The following is a 17416-nucleotide window of genomic DNA, read 5'->3' as shown; positions in this document are numbered from 1 at the left end:
CCGGGTAATCCAACCCACTCAAAAATCTAGACTATCAAAAGTCAAGTCAGCCTGGCAGTGTCTGATGGAGGCTCAGGCAGGATAATCTTTAATCTTGCCATGAAGAATAGCTTAACTTTCAAAGCTTGGCCCCAGCCAATTCTCCCCCAGGTAGCCTGTGGCTTTGGGCTTGGGAAGGTTTTATAAAAGCAGGAAGGGTTCCAACATCAAACAATGTAGAAACCAAACAACCTGTTCCCTTCAGTGGTTTGGTTTTTGTCTCCCAAGGCGCCAAGGCAACCCGTGGGCAGCAGAGGCTGCAGCAGAGGCTGCAGCTTTGAAACAAGAACAGCAAAAACGAGCGCATAAAGGTTAGCGCCAGGGTTCTGATTAAAACCCCAGCGGTCAAGCTGAGAGGAGCTTTTAGCCCACTGATCAGGGTGTTGAGGCCTGGGGGAGTCTCAGTGGCAAGTTCATGGGAGGAAGTCCTTGCACACACCCAGATCCCTGACTCCCAGGCCTCGGGTCCCCTGCCCCCGGTCACCATAGTGTGTGGCTGGGAAAACTGCCATCAGGTGACTGAAGCCCTCCTGCTATTTGCCCGAGGTCTCCTGGAAACAAGTATTCAGTAGCGGGCTCTGGAAAACAGTCCAAAGAGAAGGGAACACCGCCAAGCAAGCATCTTCACACTTGGAATCTTCAAGTCTAACGTGAACACAGCGCCCGCCTGCCAGCTTCCTCCGCGGCTGTCCCAAGACACTTGGAAAGGTGACGGAGTGACTTCTCAGAGAAGAGGACACACAGAACACGGGCCCTAACTCCAGTCCATCTGGAAACTCCACTAAAACCTAGAGTAAAGGGATCTTGTCTGTTGGATGTATTGTGTATATACAGTAGAAACCGTCCAGGATGGAAAGGACAGAAGGGAACACAGGGACACATTCTGCAGGGTGGAGAGAAGACCAGCCTCTGATACCTGATTTACCAAACTCAAGAAATCTATATCCAAGTGGCAGCAAGAAAGGACAAAAGCCAACCCAACATACAATGCGGATGTCCCAAAGGTTCAGGAAAGAGTGAGGAAGGTATCTCTAGAAGCGCGGTTGGGATGGAGGAATGCAAAAAGAGGATTAGAGGAAAGAACCGGACAGGTCCTGGTGTCCATTCCCACAAGTCTCCTAGCTGGGGGGCGGGACTGTCCCTCCTCCATTGGGCACAAGACTGGAAGTTTATTCCCTGAAGAGGGTAAAACCGAAGGTCTCAGTGTGAACTGTACTCAAAACAGGCAGATTAAGTGATTTTACACTTATTAGATGCCGAGGACCTCCCTGCCCTAAACCCTCTTCCTTCTTTCAGCTCCCAGACCCCCAGCCCTTAGCCTCCGCAGCTCGGCCTTCACCCTCCAGACAGGAGACTGTAAGACCCTTCCGTGGGGAGTCTGCCCACCCAGGAGGAAAGACTTAAAAACAGTGACATCGGGGTTCCCTGTGACACAACCCACAGGGCACCCATCAGAGGAGCTCTAGTCAAGGAGCCCTGCTCCCTGTGCTAGAGCCTGCAGGACACTTTTTAGTTCCCAACTCTTAAATATGAGTAGCCAACCGAGGACTGTGAATGAGTCAGCCAGCTAAAGAAAGAAGTTTCTAATGTGAAAGCTCCAGACCAAACAAATGCAGTAAACAGAGGGAGAGGCAAAAGGAACACACACATTTCAGCACATCCAATGCTCATGGGCAGCTCTCAACCCTCCCCCTGTAGTCCCTCCTGTAATCATTGCAGCTCTTGAGGCAGAAATTAGTATTATTCGCATTCTGAAGACGAGGTGTTTGAAGAATAATGAGATTAAATAACTTGGCCGAAGTCACAAAGCAAGGAAGTGGCAGAGGCGAGATTCAAACCAGGCCACGTGGCTCAGTGCTCTCAACCACTGCCTTTCAAAGCATCACCCCGGCCACCACTGGCCATCATTACTACTGTCAGTGTGGAAGAGAAGATTCTGGACTTCTCTTAAGAATAAGAAAGAGCTCTTCGTGGGGGGTGGAGGGGGGTGGTGGGATGAACTGGGAGATTGGGATTGACATGCAGACACTAACATGTATAAAGTAGATAACTAAGAAGAACCTGCTGTATTAAAAAAATAAAATAAAATTCAAAAAGAAAGAAGAAGAGAGCTCTTGCAAATTAAAAATGTGGTAGATTAAAATATGGAGTATAAAGTTGATGCAATCTCCCAGAAAGTAGAGCAAAAAAGCAAAAGGGATGGAAAATAGAAAAAGATAAGAAAATTGGAGGATTAGTCCGGGAGGACCAATATCCAAATACAAGGAGTTCTAGAAGATTAGAGAAAACCAAGGAGTAGAAACCATGATGGAACAATCCAAGAAAATTTCCCAGAACCGAAAGACGTAGTTCCAGATGGAAGAGACTCACTACGAAGAGCTCAGCAGGACAGATGAAAAGAGGCCAGCACCAAGGCTGGTCACCCTGACGTCTCAGGGCACTGGGGACAAAAAGAGGATTCTATACAAAAAGAGGAGTCAAAAATGGCTTCACGTTTCTCAACAGCAACCCTGGAAGCTACAACTAAGGAGCCCAAGAGCTGCAACTAAGACCCGGCGCAACCAAAACAATAAATAAATTAATATATTTTAAAAAAAGGATTAGTGGAGAATAAGCTGATTTTTCCACATGCAAGTTCTCAGAAAATTCACCCCCTAGGCACACCTTCTCAGGAAGGATGTGCTCCTGTATTCAAGGGACGAAGCCATACGAGGCAGACAGGAAATGGCAGATCTGACCCCAGGAGAGAAGGGAACCACAGGTGATGGTGACAGACGGCCCAGGTAAGAGCCAGGTCCCAGGTGTGGGGGACAATGAGTCCAGACTGGAGACAGGTCAGAGGATGCTGAAGTGCTCAGGAAGAGGAAATGGAGAGAATTTACCTGACACATCCAAACAACGTGAGGGGCTATCCAGAACACTAACAGAGACTTTGAGGAAGAATTCAAGCACATATGCCAACGACAATCGACAATTTTTAACTCCAAGGAAACCAGAAAGTACAGCAGGAGAGGTGATCATAATTTACTCCAAGACGAAGCTCTGAATCTCACTGATCTAGTAGGAACAGTGTAAACCCCAATTACTGATCTTACTAAAATCATGATGACAATATATCAGGAAGTTGCGAGGACGGGAAAGAGTTGAGGTTAAAAGAGGTAAAAAGGAGACCTACATCCTTACCTTCCATAGTAGGAAATAGGAGCCTAGAACCAAAAACTCAAGACAAAGGAATACGTGCATTTTATTTACAGACATGGAAGAGAATACCAAAATCATCTGCTAAAACAGGGGTCCCCAACCCCTGGGCCACAGACCGGTGCTGGTCTGCAGCCTGTTAGGAACCGGGCCGCCCAGCAGGAGGTGAGCGGCGGGCGAGCGAGAGAAGCTTCATCTGTATTTACAGCCGCTCCCCATCGCTCCCAGTTCCGCCCGAACCATATCCCCCCACCTACCCCCCGCCCCGGTCCGTGGAAACATTTGTCTTCCGTGAAACCAGTCCCTGGTACCAAAAAGGCTGCGGACTGCTGCACTAAACTAGTTTGCAAGCGATTGCCTCTGGGAAAAGGGGTGACGAGGGGGAACCACTGTTTTTCATATAAACCTTGGAGAAGTATAGTCTCATGCGACTTGGGAAAGGCAAGGGAGCGGGAAACTGACATTGATGAACACATGTGACATCACCGAATGTTCTCACAACTAAGAGAAGTTGGGTTTATCCCCCTCTTCACCAAAAAGATATTATCAGGCTCAGACGACCTACAGCTAGGCAACACTAAAAAGAGGCTAAAACTTAAACCCCAGTGCTGCCAGATCCCAGAATCTACACTTTCCTTTTGAGTCTCCATTCATATATTCAACCAATACGAACTGAGCACACACTGAGCCTGGGACAGGAAGCTAGGCCCTGGGACACAGTGGTGGACACAGGACAGGCCCCAGGGACTGAGCCAATGAGCCTTCTGGTCTGCCAGGGCAAACCAACAGTCAACAAGCCACCACTCATAACAAATCCAAGTGCAGCAGTGCCCACCCTGGGCGGCCGCAATCCATCAAGGGTAACACTTGTCTGGTTCCTGGCCTCCCCCTCTGCCAGCCCATCATTGGTCCTGTGGCATCATGGCACCTCATCCCCTCACCACCCCACAAGTGAGTCATCACATACCACTACTCAGCTCTTGCCCACAACACTTCTGGGAACTCAACAGGCTATCACCCAGGCCTGCCAACGCACTGCCACCCAGGTCCAAGGCCCACAGCTGTGACTTGGAAGGTATATCATGTTTCGTTTTGTTTTAGATCAGAGGCAGGCTCAAAGGTCAGCCTGGTTCTCCAAGGGAGAGCTCCACACACACAGTTCCTTACGTACATGAAGGGAAAGTGAATAACCTTGCACGGACCAGCCTCAGCAAGTGCTGGTGGGTAGGCAGGTCCCGGGTGAGTCCCGGACGGCGGAGTGTGGAAGGAAACCTCAGACTGCTGCTCACTAGCTGTGGGTCAGGGCAAAGTGGTTGAGCTCCGCTGGGCCTCAGTGTCTGCATCTGTAGACTGGGGCTATGACACCAGCGTCAGAGGGTTCCAGGAGAATCAAAATGATGTAATGGGGGTGACTGTGCTTTATAATCTGCCATGGCCACAGTACGGCCCAGGAGGAGGATGGCAGGCTGGTTTCCCACGGCCGCCTCCAGTCACTTCTGCCATAATTCAAGGTCACAAGGATTTCGTCTTCTCCACCTCTGAGAAGGGGATCCTTGTGCCCGCAATTCTCAGATCCGCCCCTGGGAATCACTAGTCAGGAGTCATCAGTTAGGGGTTTGGACTTGACTTTGCCACGGTGTGAGGAGCGTGGTACATACGTGACTACGGACAGCAGAGTCGCTGAGCCCTCTCTGATAAGCAGCAACACCCAAGGCTGGCTGACCGCTTGCCAAACGGCCTGCAGCCTGGCCCAGCTTCCTTCCTGGGTCCCAAACCAAGTGCCCGGTCCGCAGCCGGCGGGGCCTTGAGCCAGGGCTCATCGAGTCTCGCCCCTCCCCCACGTCCACATCCCATCAGCCTCCCCTCTTAACATCCCCTCCCCGCGACTTACTCTCTCTTCCCAGACTCGGTTCTGATTCCTGGTTCTACCGCGTACTAGCTCAGTAGCTTGGCATTCGTGACACCCTTGCTCAGCCTTAGTTTTTGGGGGGACAGATAACAGTGCCCACCACAGGGGCTATTTGGAAGATGCGGCGCAGGGTCCAGCATGGGGTCAACCCCCATCCCCCAGACTCCCCATAATCACGACATCAGTGCCCTGTAACCAGTTAAGACAACCCCTGACTTAACTGATTTTTACAGAAGCTGTACTCTGTGTTACACATTTTACAACAGCAATGCCCCAAATGCTCTTTAGACCCTCAAGTTGCATCTTGGCTAAATCACCCTGACAAGGAAGGGGCCAAGCTACAGCACAGGGGAGCCTTTGAGCTACACTGCCATCTTCATTGTACCGCATGTTTGGGGAGTTACTGGAACATTGGATTGCAATTCATCCTTGTTTTATAAACGTAAGTAGAAAGAGAAAGAATGGAAGTGTCATTATCAATGATCACTATTGGTTTCATAAACAATACCATGGGGCTGATGGAACCAGAGCAAGGAAGGTTATGGGGCGACCTTCAACTAAGCAGAGAGGGGAAGTTCAGCAAAATAAATGAAGTAACAGGAGTACAGTATGATGTCATTCAACCACACTTAAACAGTGAGGCATGATTAGGATTTTCCTTCTACTCTCTGGGAATTTAAGTTCCTCCTAATTGTATGTTTAATGCTTGAGGTAATGGAGAAAAAAATCAGGAACTGCAGAGAAGCCAATCCTCTAATGACGCTCTCTTGTTTTCCAAACAGACTTTGCTATTTCACATGAAACAGAAGAATGTTTATCCGAAATGTTCCACACGTGACTCACTCGGGGTTTTCAGCATTTCCAGAGTTCACGTATCTCAACTCTAACACAACACAAGGATTAGAACAGAGATGTTCTTGGTGCCGGAGCATGTTGAATCCGAGGGTCCATAGGACCGGGTGTGTACCTGGAGGCTGCGGTGACATCACCCTCTTCCTGCTGCACCATCCGCACTGCCAGGGCCACAGGACACAGGCCACAGGGCCAGCGCATGACATCGTCCCCTGGTTATTCACAGCCCGGTGTGCATCTCGGCTCACGGCACTGCTGCATTTGGACCTCTGGGCAGAGAGTCTCCGTAGGCCCAGGCAGGCTCCGTCTCTTGTCCGCTCAAGTCCTGCCCTGCTGCCCTCGGTCAGGCAGCCTTCCCAGGTTCCACAACCAAGCAGCGCCAACCCTGTGACCAGAGCCCAGGTCTCTGCACGCCTGGCTCAAACTCAGCTCAGCGCCACCACCCTGGGTGTCTGTCACACTCCCACGGAACCTAAAGGGTATTCCAGGTGTGCAAATGTCCCCCAGATGTGTCTCTTCCAGGAAAAAGGAGAAGGCTTGATAAGCCACTTGTAATTCATTCATGTGTCAGTTTCCTGACACAGTTTCCTTCTCTCTTCCAGCTCCTCGAGGCTGCCTGCACTCCGCGGCTCATGGCTCCTCCAGCAATGGCATCGCTATGACCTCCGCTTCCATCAACATATCTCCTCTCTGACCTCTTGCCTCCCTCTTATAAGGATGCTTGTGATTAATGGGAGCCACCTGGATAACCTGGGATCATCTCAAGATCCTGTACTTAATCACATCTGCAAAGTCCCTCTTACCTAGGAAGGTAACACATTCCCAGGTTCTGGGGATTGGGATGTGGACCATAGTTCAGCCGACAGTACTTTGGCAAACAGTTCTGGCGACCTACTCCGTGTTGGGGGCTGGCGCAGCAAAAATGCATGCACTCATCTAGGGACCTACTCAGGGCTGGGCGGCAGGAAGTCCAGGGGAGATGTCTGTGAATTCCCCCGAGGCGGGGTATGGGGAGGCTGCCGTATATAGGTGCGGCTACGGTCATTCTCTGCAGAAGGAGCCACGCAGACAAAGGTACAGGGACGAGAAAGGAGTGGTTGGTGGGATAAACAGGATGATTTCCGGGTGCAGCTGGTGGATTCCAGAAAGGACAGAAGTGAGGGTGCCCAGAACACACAGCAGGGTTTCTGCCTGAGGGCAAAGAGGAGTCTTGGTAGAGGACGGACTTGGCGAGGGAAAGACTTCCGGATCTCGGGGCTGAAGTGGGACCCGGGAAGCTGAAAGCAGGAAAACGGTGGTCCTAGCAACTGACAAGGAGAATGTTCGCAAAAGCAGGCGAGAAAGGAAAGGCGTAGATGAGAGAGACGCTTGAGGATGCGGGAGGTGAGGGAGGGGCCGGTGGAGGAGCCCATCCGAGGGCTAACTTACTTCACCACCAAACTGTCGAGCCATCTCTGTGCCCTCTCCCCACCTCGCCCCAGTTCGCAGCGAGAAGGCCACAGAACGCTGCTGCTTTTTAAGTATGTCATACCGTAGAAGATTAAAAATAGTTTAAAAGGCATATAAATATTGCAAAGGCTCCTGCCTACTTGGAGGGCCCCCCAGGAGGGGGAAGCAGGAGTGGGGCATGACATCATCGGATCCGCAGTGTCTTCCGGTTAGACCCCCCAGTTCTGCAGGAGCTGCTGGACACCAGAATGACTCCAGGGATTCTGCAAAATTCCCCAAATCCTCCCTGGCTTTTCCTGGTCCTCGGGGCTCTGGCCCGTCACCTCCAAGAAGCAGTGGACACCGGTGCTCAGGAAGGTCAAGGGGAACGCAGCTGCATGGGTCCTCTGGGACCCAGCCCCCTGCACTGGCCCCCCCAACCCTGGCTGCAATCCCACCAGAGAGGCCCCTGCCAAACCCCTACCGTACTCCCCTACCCCCTGGTTCCACACTGCCTGCCTCTGGGATTGCAGATTTTTCCAGGCCACCACCCCTAAGGCTGGATCACGCCTCCCCTCCCGCCATACTCCTGGCAGCACACACCTTGGCATCCTCAGTCCTAGAATGCTCATCTCAGCCTCACGATGCCCGTGTCCTCTGTGTACTAGGGGCTCCCAGAGTGTCCCATCCATCCCTCCATCTCAGCTCCCAGCATTTCCGGGAGGACTCAATAACTATTATTTGAACAAATGGCCAGGCCTCCAGTGGGGAAGTCCATTTCTAAAGCGGGTGCAGGACCCACTCCAGGCATGCAACAAGCCCTGTGCAGAGAAGGCTGGGCTGTTACACATGCAGCAGCCATTCACAAACGTCTCCTACTTGTCATGTGCCCCGAGTCCGGGTCTAGAATACAAGGTCCCTGCCACCCCCCAGGAAGCTCTCTGGATTCCCACGTCCCAAATGGGCCAGAGAGTAAATATTTTTGGTTTTGTGGATCTCCTCTGTCACAACTCCTCAATTGCCATTGTAGGTGCAAAAGCAGCCCTGGATAATACGCAATCAAATGGGCATGGCTGTGTTCCAATAAAACTTTATTCCCCAAAACAGGTAGCCGGCTGGACCTAGCCTTCAGACCGTAGTTCACCGATCCCTGCTCTGATAGGAAAAAAAAAATTAATGAAAGCAAAGCACACAGACCAGTGAGGGAAAAAAAAAAAACTGTGAGACTCTTCAAAGCCACACTTGTGATTTTTGATGCTGCCTCTAATTCCTTCTGTGGCTGACACAATCCACCACTGTTTTAAAAAATAAGAGGTGCAGGGAGGGGGTGGGGGAAATAAGAAAAGGTTTCTATGGGAACCGGGAGTTTACTTTTAATGGTTCAACCACTAAAAAGAGAATTACTTTCTTTTTCTCTCTTCCCCTCTGAAGCGGAGCAGTCGTGACCTCTGGCTTGTGGGCAGGACTCTGCCAGCGCCTCAGCTGTTCCAGGCAAAAAACTTAAATGCCAGAGTGTTCCCCGGGTCCGGGAGGGCGGTTAATGTAACCTGGGTCTCTTGGGCAAAGGGCTGTTTCCCCAGAGCACTGGATCCGCTCAGAAGCCTCACCTCACCCCGCGGGGCTGCTGTGATGGAGTCAAAGTCAGCCACGACCGTGGCCACTAACAAGGGATTCAGGGAGAAACCTCTTCCGAGGTCTGCCCTCTAGATGGAGGGCGTCCCTCTCACGGCTGACAAACCCTTTCGGTGACGGGCTTCCGTTTTACCTAGTCTCGAACGTTCCTCAGTACAAACGTGCACGTGTGGGACGTGCCCCCCCTCCGCCCAGTTTGCCAGGACCGTGGGCAGGTCCCTAAACCTCCCCGAGGGCACCTGCAACTCTGCCCAGCTAGTTCAGAGTAGGTGTCCCAGGCCTTTCCTGGGCTCTTCATAGAAACCATAATGAATCAGCCAAGAATAAACCAAGAAGGTACATCATTTACCCACATGTACTTTTACAACAGAGCTCATGAACTGCGACCTTTTCTACACGGAACCCTTAGCGGGAGTGAGTCTCCGGCACCTGGCAGTGAAAAGAATTCAGGAACGCAGCCAGCTGTGCTCAGCGGTGCCCAGTGCTGCACGATGGCCACGCACCCACGTGTTCCAGGGCCTGGGATGACGACGGCTTTATGCGGGCGTCTCTGTCCAGGTCCCACCCTCCTTACACCCCCTTTGGGGGGGTGGGCCATGTGAGCCCCTGAGAGTCCAACCCTCTCCTTTTGCAGATGTGAAAACTGAGGCACAGGGAGGGGAAGAGATTTCCCAGGATCCCACAGCAAGTTAGCAGCAAAGCCAGGACCCAGACCCAGGCCTTCAGCTGCCCTGTCCTGACTGTGTCTTCCCCGGCTGCTCAAATGCTCCACCTGGAAAGGCTGCTCGAGAAGAATCCACACCCGGAGGGAGGGATGCAGCCGGCGCAGGAACACAGCCTTTTGTGGGCAAAATCCAGAGTTAACTCAAAGCCAGTGACTTGACTCCAGCTGGGGGGCTGAAAGCAATTCTACATGATGACTCATCCTTTAGAACCAAGCACACAGCCCCGGGGCTGGGCCCTAATGGGCAGCAAGTTCTTGGAGGACGGTGAAACCTCTGAATTTGATTTTCTTTGGTTTTTATACAGAAACCGCCAGCAGCTTGCTGTGCCCTCCAAGAGCTGAAGGAGACAGAAGCAGGAAAGATCCACTCTCGGCTCCTTGGCCCCTGTGGGTTCTGGGTAACTTTGACCAGGTGACATCCCTAATCCCATGGCTGTCTACACAGGAGGTCTAGAGGTTTGGAGATAAGAACCTAAGGACTGGGAGGGGAGGGTACTGGGTGCGGGGAGTGGGAGGGGAGGCTGGTGTGGCATCTCGAACCAGACCCCAGAGGGCCTCACCCGTCAGGCAAAGGGGCTTGGACTTGACCCAGTAAACCAGTGAGTGCAGCCTGACCTCTCTTACATCCCGGCATTTGTGGACAATGATGCTATTAGTCCTGGGGTGGATAGGAGCTGCCCTGGGCCCACAGGTTGGCCGTGGAGACCCGCTGAAGGCATTAGCAGGGACATGTGTTGGTGGCTGGGTGGTGGGTGCTTGAAGGAGGTGACACAAGGCCCGGAGCCATAAAGAGGTCATTGCGGAGACTGGGCAGGCGTGAGGAGGGCCTGGGCCGGGCCCGGGCCGATGGAAGGGAAGGAGGAAGTGGGTAACAGGCAAGGGCCCATCTTGGGCACGCAGGCGCAGAGCTGCCGCCGAAACTGCCTTCAGGAGATTCCAGCTGCTTTCCTGCCTAGCGGGCTGTGCGGCACAGAACTCACGCGGTCAAGTTTCTGCTCTGCCCTCAAGGTCTGGTTCCAATGCCCCCACTCTGAGAGGCCCTCCCGGCTCCCAACCCTGGGGCTACCAGCTCCTTGCAGCCTTTGCCCAAGATTTACAGAGCCAGTGCGATGGGAAACGCGGCTTAGTCTGACCCAGGTTCAAAGCCCAGCTCCACTTACAAGCCCATGACCCTGGGCAAGCGATTCTACCTCTCCACTTGTGAAACGGCCTCAAAGGCTCGCAGAAGCATAAGCACAGCGGTTTGCGCCGTGCCCGGCCCGCAGGCTGCTGGCAGTCGGGTTAACTGTTACTACCTGTTGGCAGTCAGTTCCAAGTGCCCTGAGTCACAGCTTCTGTTTGCGAACCCTGGGTGGTACTGCTTCCCAAGAAATTCTGACTGAGGGAGACACTGAGGCAGAGCGGGAGGGCTGCTGTTCAGGGAGCTCCAGCCGGCGGGGCTCAGCTGGCAGCGCTGGACACCCCTACCTAGCTGGCTGCCCCAGAGATGCAGAGGGAAACCCTTATGTCCGCCCAGCCTAATCTAACTCCGTCCACCTCCAACTCTGGCCAAGTCGCTCTGGAACAATGATGTCAAAGTTCACAGCATCAGACCCAACAGGCACCAGAGCAACAGGAGACGGTCCTGAACTGAATGGACGTCTGTGTTGCCAGAAGAAGAAAATTCCAACCCCGGTCTGGCCGGGTGCCATGATGGCTTCATGCTCCTTCGAGGCAGGGACAAGAACCAACTCTGCATTCCCCGGTGTCTGCACGATGCTAGATGCTTGGCACATGTCTGCTAAACTCAGCAGGAAAGGACTGTGAATCTTGGGGGTGGTGGTGGCTCCTCCCTACAGAAACGGGAGCATCTTCCAAACACTGACCTGACACCTGCCTTTGGACCAAGAGTCAGGGGACCCCAGAACTGGTGGAGCATATTCAGCTGGACCCTCAGGCCAAGCCAAAGAGGGAGAGGGGGCAGCCATGCAGCCTCGTCATCGGAAAGGCACCGGAGGCCCTGCTGCCCACAGCCCGGCTGAGAACTGAGGCACAGACCTGAAGTGCCGCCTCCAACCTCAGCTCTACCCCATGAGGCTCCAAGGAAGTGGGGGCTACCGGGTGGCGGCTGCCCACCTCCTGCAATTCCACGTTCTCCCTTCTGAAAAGGTCAACAGCTGGGCCGCCCCCGTTTCCTTGCGAAGGACCCTGTGAGGGTGGCACAGGCAGCTTTGCCCAGATGGACATCCATGCTCCCTGCCAGGGAGTCCTTCATTTATAGACACTTTTATGAGCCATAGAAGTGAGCGCATCAAGAGGACTTCATGTGCCCAGGTGCAGTGAGTTGCCACAGCCCTCCTGGGAGAGGCCACGCTTTCTGCCCTGCTCCCCCCGACCTGGGGGATGGTCTGGTGACATCACAGTCATATTTGCATGGATTCCACAATTCCACAGGGCCATAGACAAAAGCCTGGTGGAGGCTAGGGACCCACCTCAGTCCCTATGATGGCAGATTTGTGAAATGTCCCCGTACCCAGCGTCCCGTCACCACGACAACTGCTTCTACCTGTGTTCGCGAAAGAAGCACAGAATTTGAAAAACTACCCTTCTGCCTGGACTCCTGACTACCACCCATGCCGAGTTCAGGTGAACAAGGCCCCCGCCCATGGCCCACGTGTCGCCCAGACACGTGCAGGGCCGGCCAACACCCACCAGCTGGTTTGGGCAGACGTTCTGAGCACGGCAAGGGCCGCCTTCTGGACCCAGCCCTTTGGCTGGGCTTCCTGAGCACCACAGAGACAAGGCGAGAAACTGGTTGTTTAGCATCCTTACGAGACGGGGATGCCAAGGGAAAGATGGAGAGACAAGACAGATCCCTGGCCCACCGCCTCTCCTAGCCTCTCCTCAGAGACGCAGGGCAGCAAGTCCACAGCGCCCGCCAGGACGGACAGCTCCATCCACTGAGGAAAGCCCCTCGCCGAAGAACAGACCAACAAACTGGTACATCCATATGATGGAAGAGTCCTCGGCGAAAACAAGGAACTATGGACAGCTTGGGTTTAGGGCTGGGAGCGAGACTGACACAAATGCTGGGGACTAGGGGCCGTTAGCAAGTAATGAAAGGGTTCCCCATCTGCACTGTTGGGATGTTTGCACAACTCTGCAGAGTTACTAAAAATCATTGAATTATAGACTTAAAGCAGGTTGAACTTTACAATATGTAAAACTGCCTCAGTAGTTTTATGAAAACTCTCTTAAAAAAGGAATTACTGATACAAACAAGAAAGTGGATGAATTGCACCAACATAATGTGGAGAAAAAAAAGGCCATTTCAAAAGAGTATCTATACTGTGCTATTCAATCTTATAAGAAGTTCTAGAGGCAAAACTACAGCAACAAAGATAAAAATAGTAGCTGCTTTGTTGGAGTGGGGGAGTGGGAAGGGAGACAAAGCATCCATCCGGGGTGCTAGAAAACTTCTACATCTTGATCTAGGCAGTGGTTACACAGGTGTATCCATACATAAAAATGTGTTGGGCTTATACTTGAGATTAATGCATATTTTATATACATGTACATAATCATTAATATACATAAAGTTAAACGTTTATTTTTTTAAACGGCAAAGCCCATTGATGCTCAGATTGCAATTGGCAATTGCCTAAAAGTGAGGACAGTTCACTGGGAGCTGAGAGAGAGGAGCCCACTCAGTGAACTCCTACCCAACCCTCAAGACCCATTTCAAATTGTCCCCATTGAGTGAAGCCTTCTCTCACTGTTCCAGGTGTAACCATCTGCTCATATTGTTGAACATCCCTTCACAAAAGTCAATCTCCTTTTTCCTGAGAGTTGAGGAGTGCAGGAAGTTGTTGCACCAAGAATTGGTTCGTATGTGCTTAATAAACATCCACTGATTGCCTAAGACACACACACACACACACACACACACACACACACACACACACACAACCTGACAGCCCAAACCAGATGCCATCTCAGCAAAAGATACTAACACCGACCCCCAAAATAGGATGTCAGTTCTCAGGCAACAGGACCCAGACGTGAGGCTTAGCGAAAAAGATCATTTTCAGCACCTCCAGCTTAATCCTCCTTACTTTACACAAATCACAGCAGAAAAAATTCAGGGGAGCCCTGAGCAAACTCAAGTTTCCAATGTCCAGTGCACTAGGCTCCCCTCCTCCCCACTGCAGGTCACCTCTGCCTGCACTGTCCTTGCCCAACCTAGGGGTGGAGCAGGCCATGTGGGCTCCCAGGAAACATTTTATCAGGTGTAATGTTTAAACTTGACTGCCTAGTCACCCCCCAAGACTGTATCCTGACCACTGGGGCTCTCTGCCCTCCAGCAGTAAAGGCAGGGCACCTGCTTGGGATGAGAGGGGGGACCCACGGCCCCACCCCCTCTCTGTCCAGGCCTCCCAGCTCTCTCTGAGCTGCCCCCTGACCTTGCAATCTCTAGAAACCCAAGCCCGCAGAAGAAGCGGCTAAACTTCCCTGTCCAGGTCTGTGCGTGAAGAGAGGCGGAAGGTGGAACTCTGTCCAGTTCTGCAAAGTCCACATATGAAAAGAAAGAGGCTGGAAGTACACCTCCATGAAAAGAGGCTTTCTTCGTGTGTGTGTGGGGGGGGGTGGTGCATGGGTTATGGGGTGATTGTTGGTGAATTTTTTCCTTTAAATATGTCTGTGCTAAGTTTCCACAATGAACAAACTCCTCTGGGAGACAAATTCATTTAGTCTGTGGCGGGAGACACCCCCCCCCCCCACCAGCCCTTGTCAGACCTGCCGGCTCCCAAGCGTCTCTTTCACCTTGTCCCAAGGCAGACGCAGGTCCCAGCGTCGCGCGCCGGCGGGCCGGCCTCTAGCCCTTACCCCACCCTCCCACCCCCGCCCGGGTGACCCCCGGGCCAGGGGAGGGGCAGCTCCCCGAGCAAAGAGGCCGCCTGACCCCACCGACCCGCGCCTGTGACCTCCTTCTCCCCCGTCCACCCCGAGGCGCCGCGCCCCATTCAGTTCCCCTAGCCCCGGAGGTCTTAGGAACTGTGCGAACTCAGACACACACACACACACACACACACACACACACGCACGCACGCACGCACACACGCAATCTCACTTTCTCCTCCCCTCCCTGACCTGGGCCGCCGCCCCCAAGGGCCCAAGTACAAACTTCGCCAAACTTGCAGCTGCAGCTGGAGGGGGAATCTTGACGCCCCCGCCCCCCGCAAGCAAATGGGATGCTCCCCCTCCCCGACACACACACACACACACACACACACACACACACACGTGTGCCTCCCCACCCCCTGGGCCACTGTTCATTTTGGCCGGGGAGGCAATGCTGGGGTTTGGGGGAGGGTGTCTCGACCCCCTTCCCCTCCGTAAGTGACAGGACCCGGTCAGGAAGGGGCAGGGGGCGGCGCGGGTCGGAGCTTCCTCGGTGGGGGTGGGGGGAGCCGCTCCCGGGGCTCCCGGGCTCCCCCGTTCCGCGCCCCTCTCCGGGGAGGCTGGGCGCGTTACCTTGCAGGTTCTGGACTCGGATGTCGCTGATTTGTCCGATGAGCTCCTCGCGCTGGAACCAGTCCCATTCGTGCGCAGCCATGAAGCGCGGGCAGCAGGGCCGGGGCGCCGGGGCCGGGCGCGGGCGGCGGGCGCGGAGAGCCGGGCGGGCGGGCGTGCAAGCGGCACGCACCCGGCGAGGGCGCCGCGGAGCCGGAGGAGCGCGGGCGCGGGCGGGGCGCGGGCGGGGCTGGCGCGCGGTCGAGCCGCCCCCGCCGCGGGCGGGCGGCGGGCAGCGGACGGGCGCGGGGCGCCTGGCTCGCGCTCACTCCCCCATCCGGGGGCGGGGGCCCCGGGGGGCGAGGGGGAGGGGCTGGGAGGGAGGCTGGACTCCGGCTGGTTTCTTTTTTTTTTTTTTTCCGGGGTGTTTGTGTTGCTTGGATTGTTTGGTTGCAGACGGGTTGGTAATGAGGCGCGGGGTCCCGGCGCTCAGATTGTGATGTCTCAGGGGGCGGTGGGCCGGGTGACGCAACACGGGGTGAGCCCGCGGGTCCCGTTACCCAGGGGGGCCCGCCCCCTCTCACACTTACTCCCAGCGCCTCCCCCCACCCCAGCCCGGTCTCAGATAGGAACCTGACACCCACACTCTTCTACCCCAGGTCCTCCTTCCCCGCAAAATTGGGGGAGGCAGCCCCCTGAGGAGGGGGGCCCCCTAAGCCGTGCCCATTCGCCCCCAGGACACCTACCGTCATCGGGAGGGACTGGGTAGGGGGCCAACGAGTGTGGAGAAGATGTTGGGGGGATTCGCTCGTTTGTCTCCAGATGGGGGACTTTGGAGAGAAAGACTTCTTTCCTGGGTCTGGATATGGGGAACCATTTCCCCGGGGATCCAGTCCAGAGATGACCCCAGATTCTGGGGAGGAGGGAGAAGCAGCCGACACCCCAGGAGCTAGGGTACCCCATCGAGTCCAGGGCCCCTGAATCTCCAAGTCACCCTCTCTGGGGCTTTACTGAAAGTGAAAAATGAGTATGGGCCTTTCCGGTGGGGTGTGTGTGTGTGTGTGTGTGTTTCTTCACTGTTTCTTTTGAGTCTTGAGAGTTCCAGGATCTTATCTTATTTGGTGCTCACAACTCATACCTTAGGCATAGTTCTTTATTGGTTTTTAAAACACAGAAAAAAAGGAGGCTTTGGAGTCCTGGAATTTGCTGAAGGCTGAAGAATGAACTAGGGACTTGAGGTCCCAGCCCCCAGCTCAGTACTCTGACCCTTTCCAGAAAACAAGTACCGACACACACACACAGAAAGAGAGAGAAGAGGAGAATGGCTTATATAGGAGATATTCTGAGAGAAAAAATGGGCAGGGCTCTGTGAGCATTTATATATATGGGCCGTGTTCATCATTGCCATATTCATGGTACTGAAATACTAGAAACCCAGATGGCCTACTTCCTAATTAACAAATAACTAGGGACCCCCGCTGGTAGACAGACCCTGTGCCTTTGAGGCAGGGCCCTAAATTGAAGAAATCTTACCTCAGACAAATTCCTGGGAACAGTGGACTGCCAACAAACAAAGAAACCAGACAACTGCAAACAGAAGTGAGTTCAAGGAAAAAATCCTCTTGGGATAAGTAACTGGGATGGGGAGAGGGGTCGGCGAAGTTCTGAAGACTGACCTTGGAGCTGAGCCTGAAGGATGAAGGGAACCACCACTGCTACAGCAGTTTGGGCAGGGGGTCAGTGGAGACCTCCCCATGGCACAGCCAGGGACGTGGCTGCCCGCGTGCACCGCCTCTCCCATGGGGGGGCGTTTATCCAGAGGGCGAACGGGAATCTACTGTCAGGGAGCGGAGCTCTAGCTTGCTTTTTTCCTTCTCTTTGTTCTCCATTTGCCAAGTTTCCCACCACGAGCACACATTTTTACAATCAGACAGAAAACCAATAAGTTCTCTTTTAACCTCTGGAGGCCCTTTCCAGGAGTTCCCCGCCTTGCCCCAGCTCACCTCATCTGCGGGTCTGGGAGCACAGCGGAGGCCTCCAGGCTGAGGCCTGTGCTGCCTTCTCCCTGATTTGATTTAAAAGTGCATGGTCATTTCACACTCCAGGGGGCAGGGTCTGCTTCTGTGTCTGCAGAGTAGGGT

General features: G+C 53.8%; 1 protein-coding gene across 2 annotated transcripts in view; it reads right to left on the bottom strand.

Moving 5' to 3' along the window:
* The window catches only part of CLMN (calmin), a 117119-nt gene extending 101678 nt beyond the window's left edge, over positions 1-15441 (bottom strand). Inside the window, exon 1 of one of the 2 annotated variants that reach the window (XM_059059312.2) lies at positions 15297-15441. In XM_059059312.2, the coding sequence (XP_058915295.1) occupies positions 15297-15378 (82 nt within the window). In that variant the 5' untranslated portion in view covers positions 15379-15441. The remainder of the gene's footprint in view (positions 1-15296) is intronic. The other variant, XM_067027825.1, reaches the window with a different exon arrangement.
* Positions 15442-17416: the final 1975 nt, after the last annotated feature.

Source organism: Kogia breviceps, chromosome 3 (genome assembly GCF_026419965.1).
Source record: "Kogia breviceps isolate mKogBre1 chromosome 3, mKogBre1 haplotype 1, whole genome shotgun sequence".
NCBI classification, from domain to species: domain Eukaryota; kingdom Metazoa; phylum Chordata; class Mammalia; order Artiodactyla; family Physeteridae; genus Kogia; species Kogia breviceps.
The sequence above is the reverse complement of the archived record's forward strand: the minus strand, read 5'-3'. Positions and strand labels throughout refer to the sequence as shown.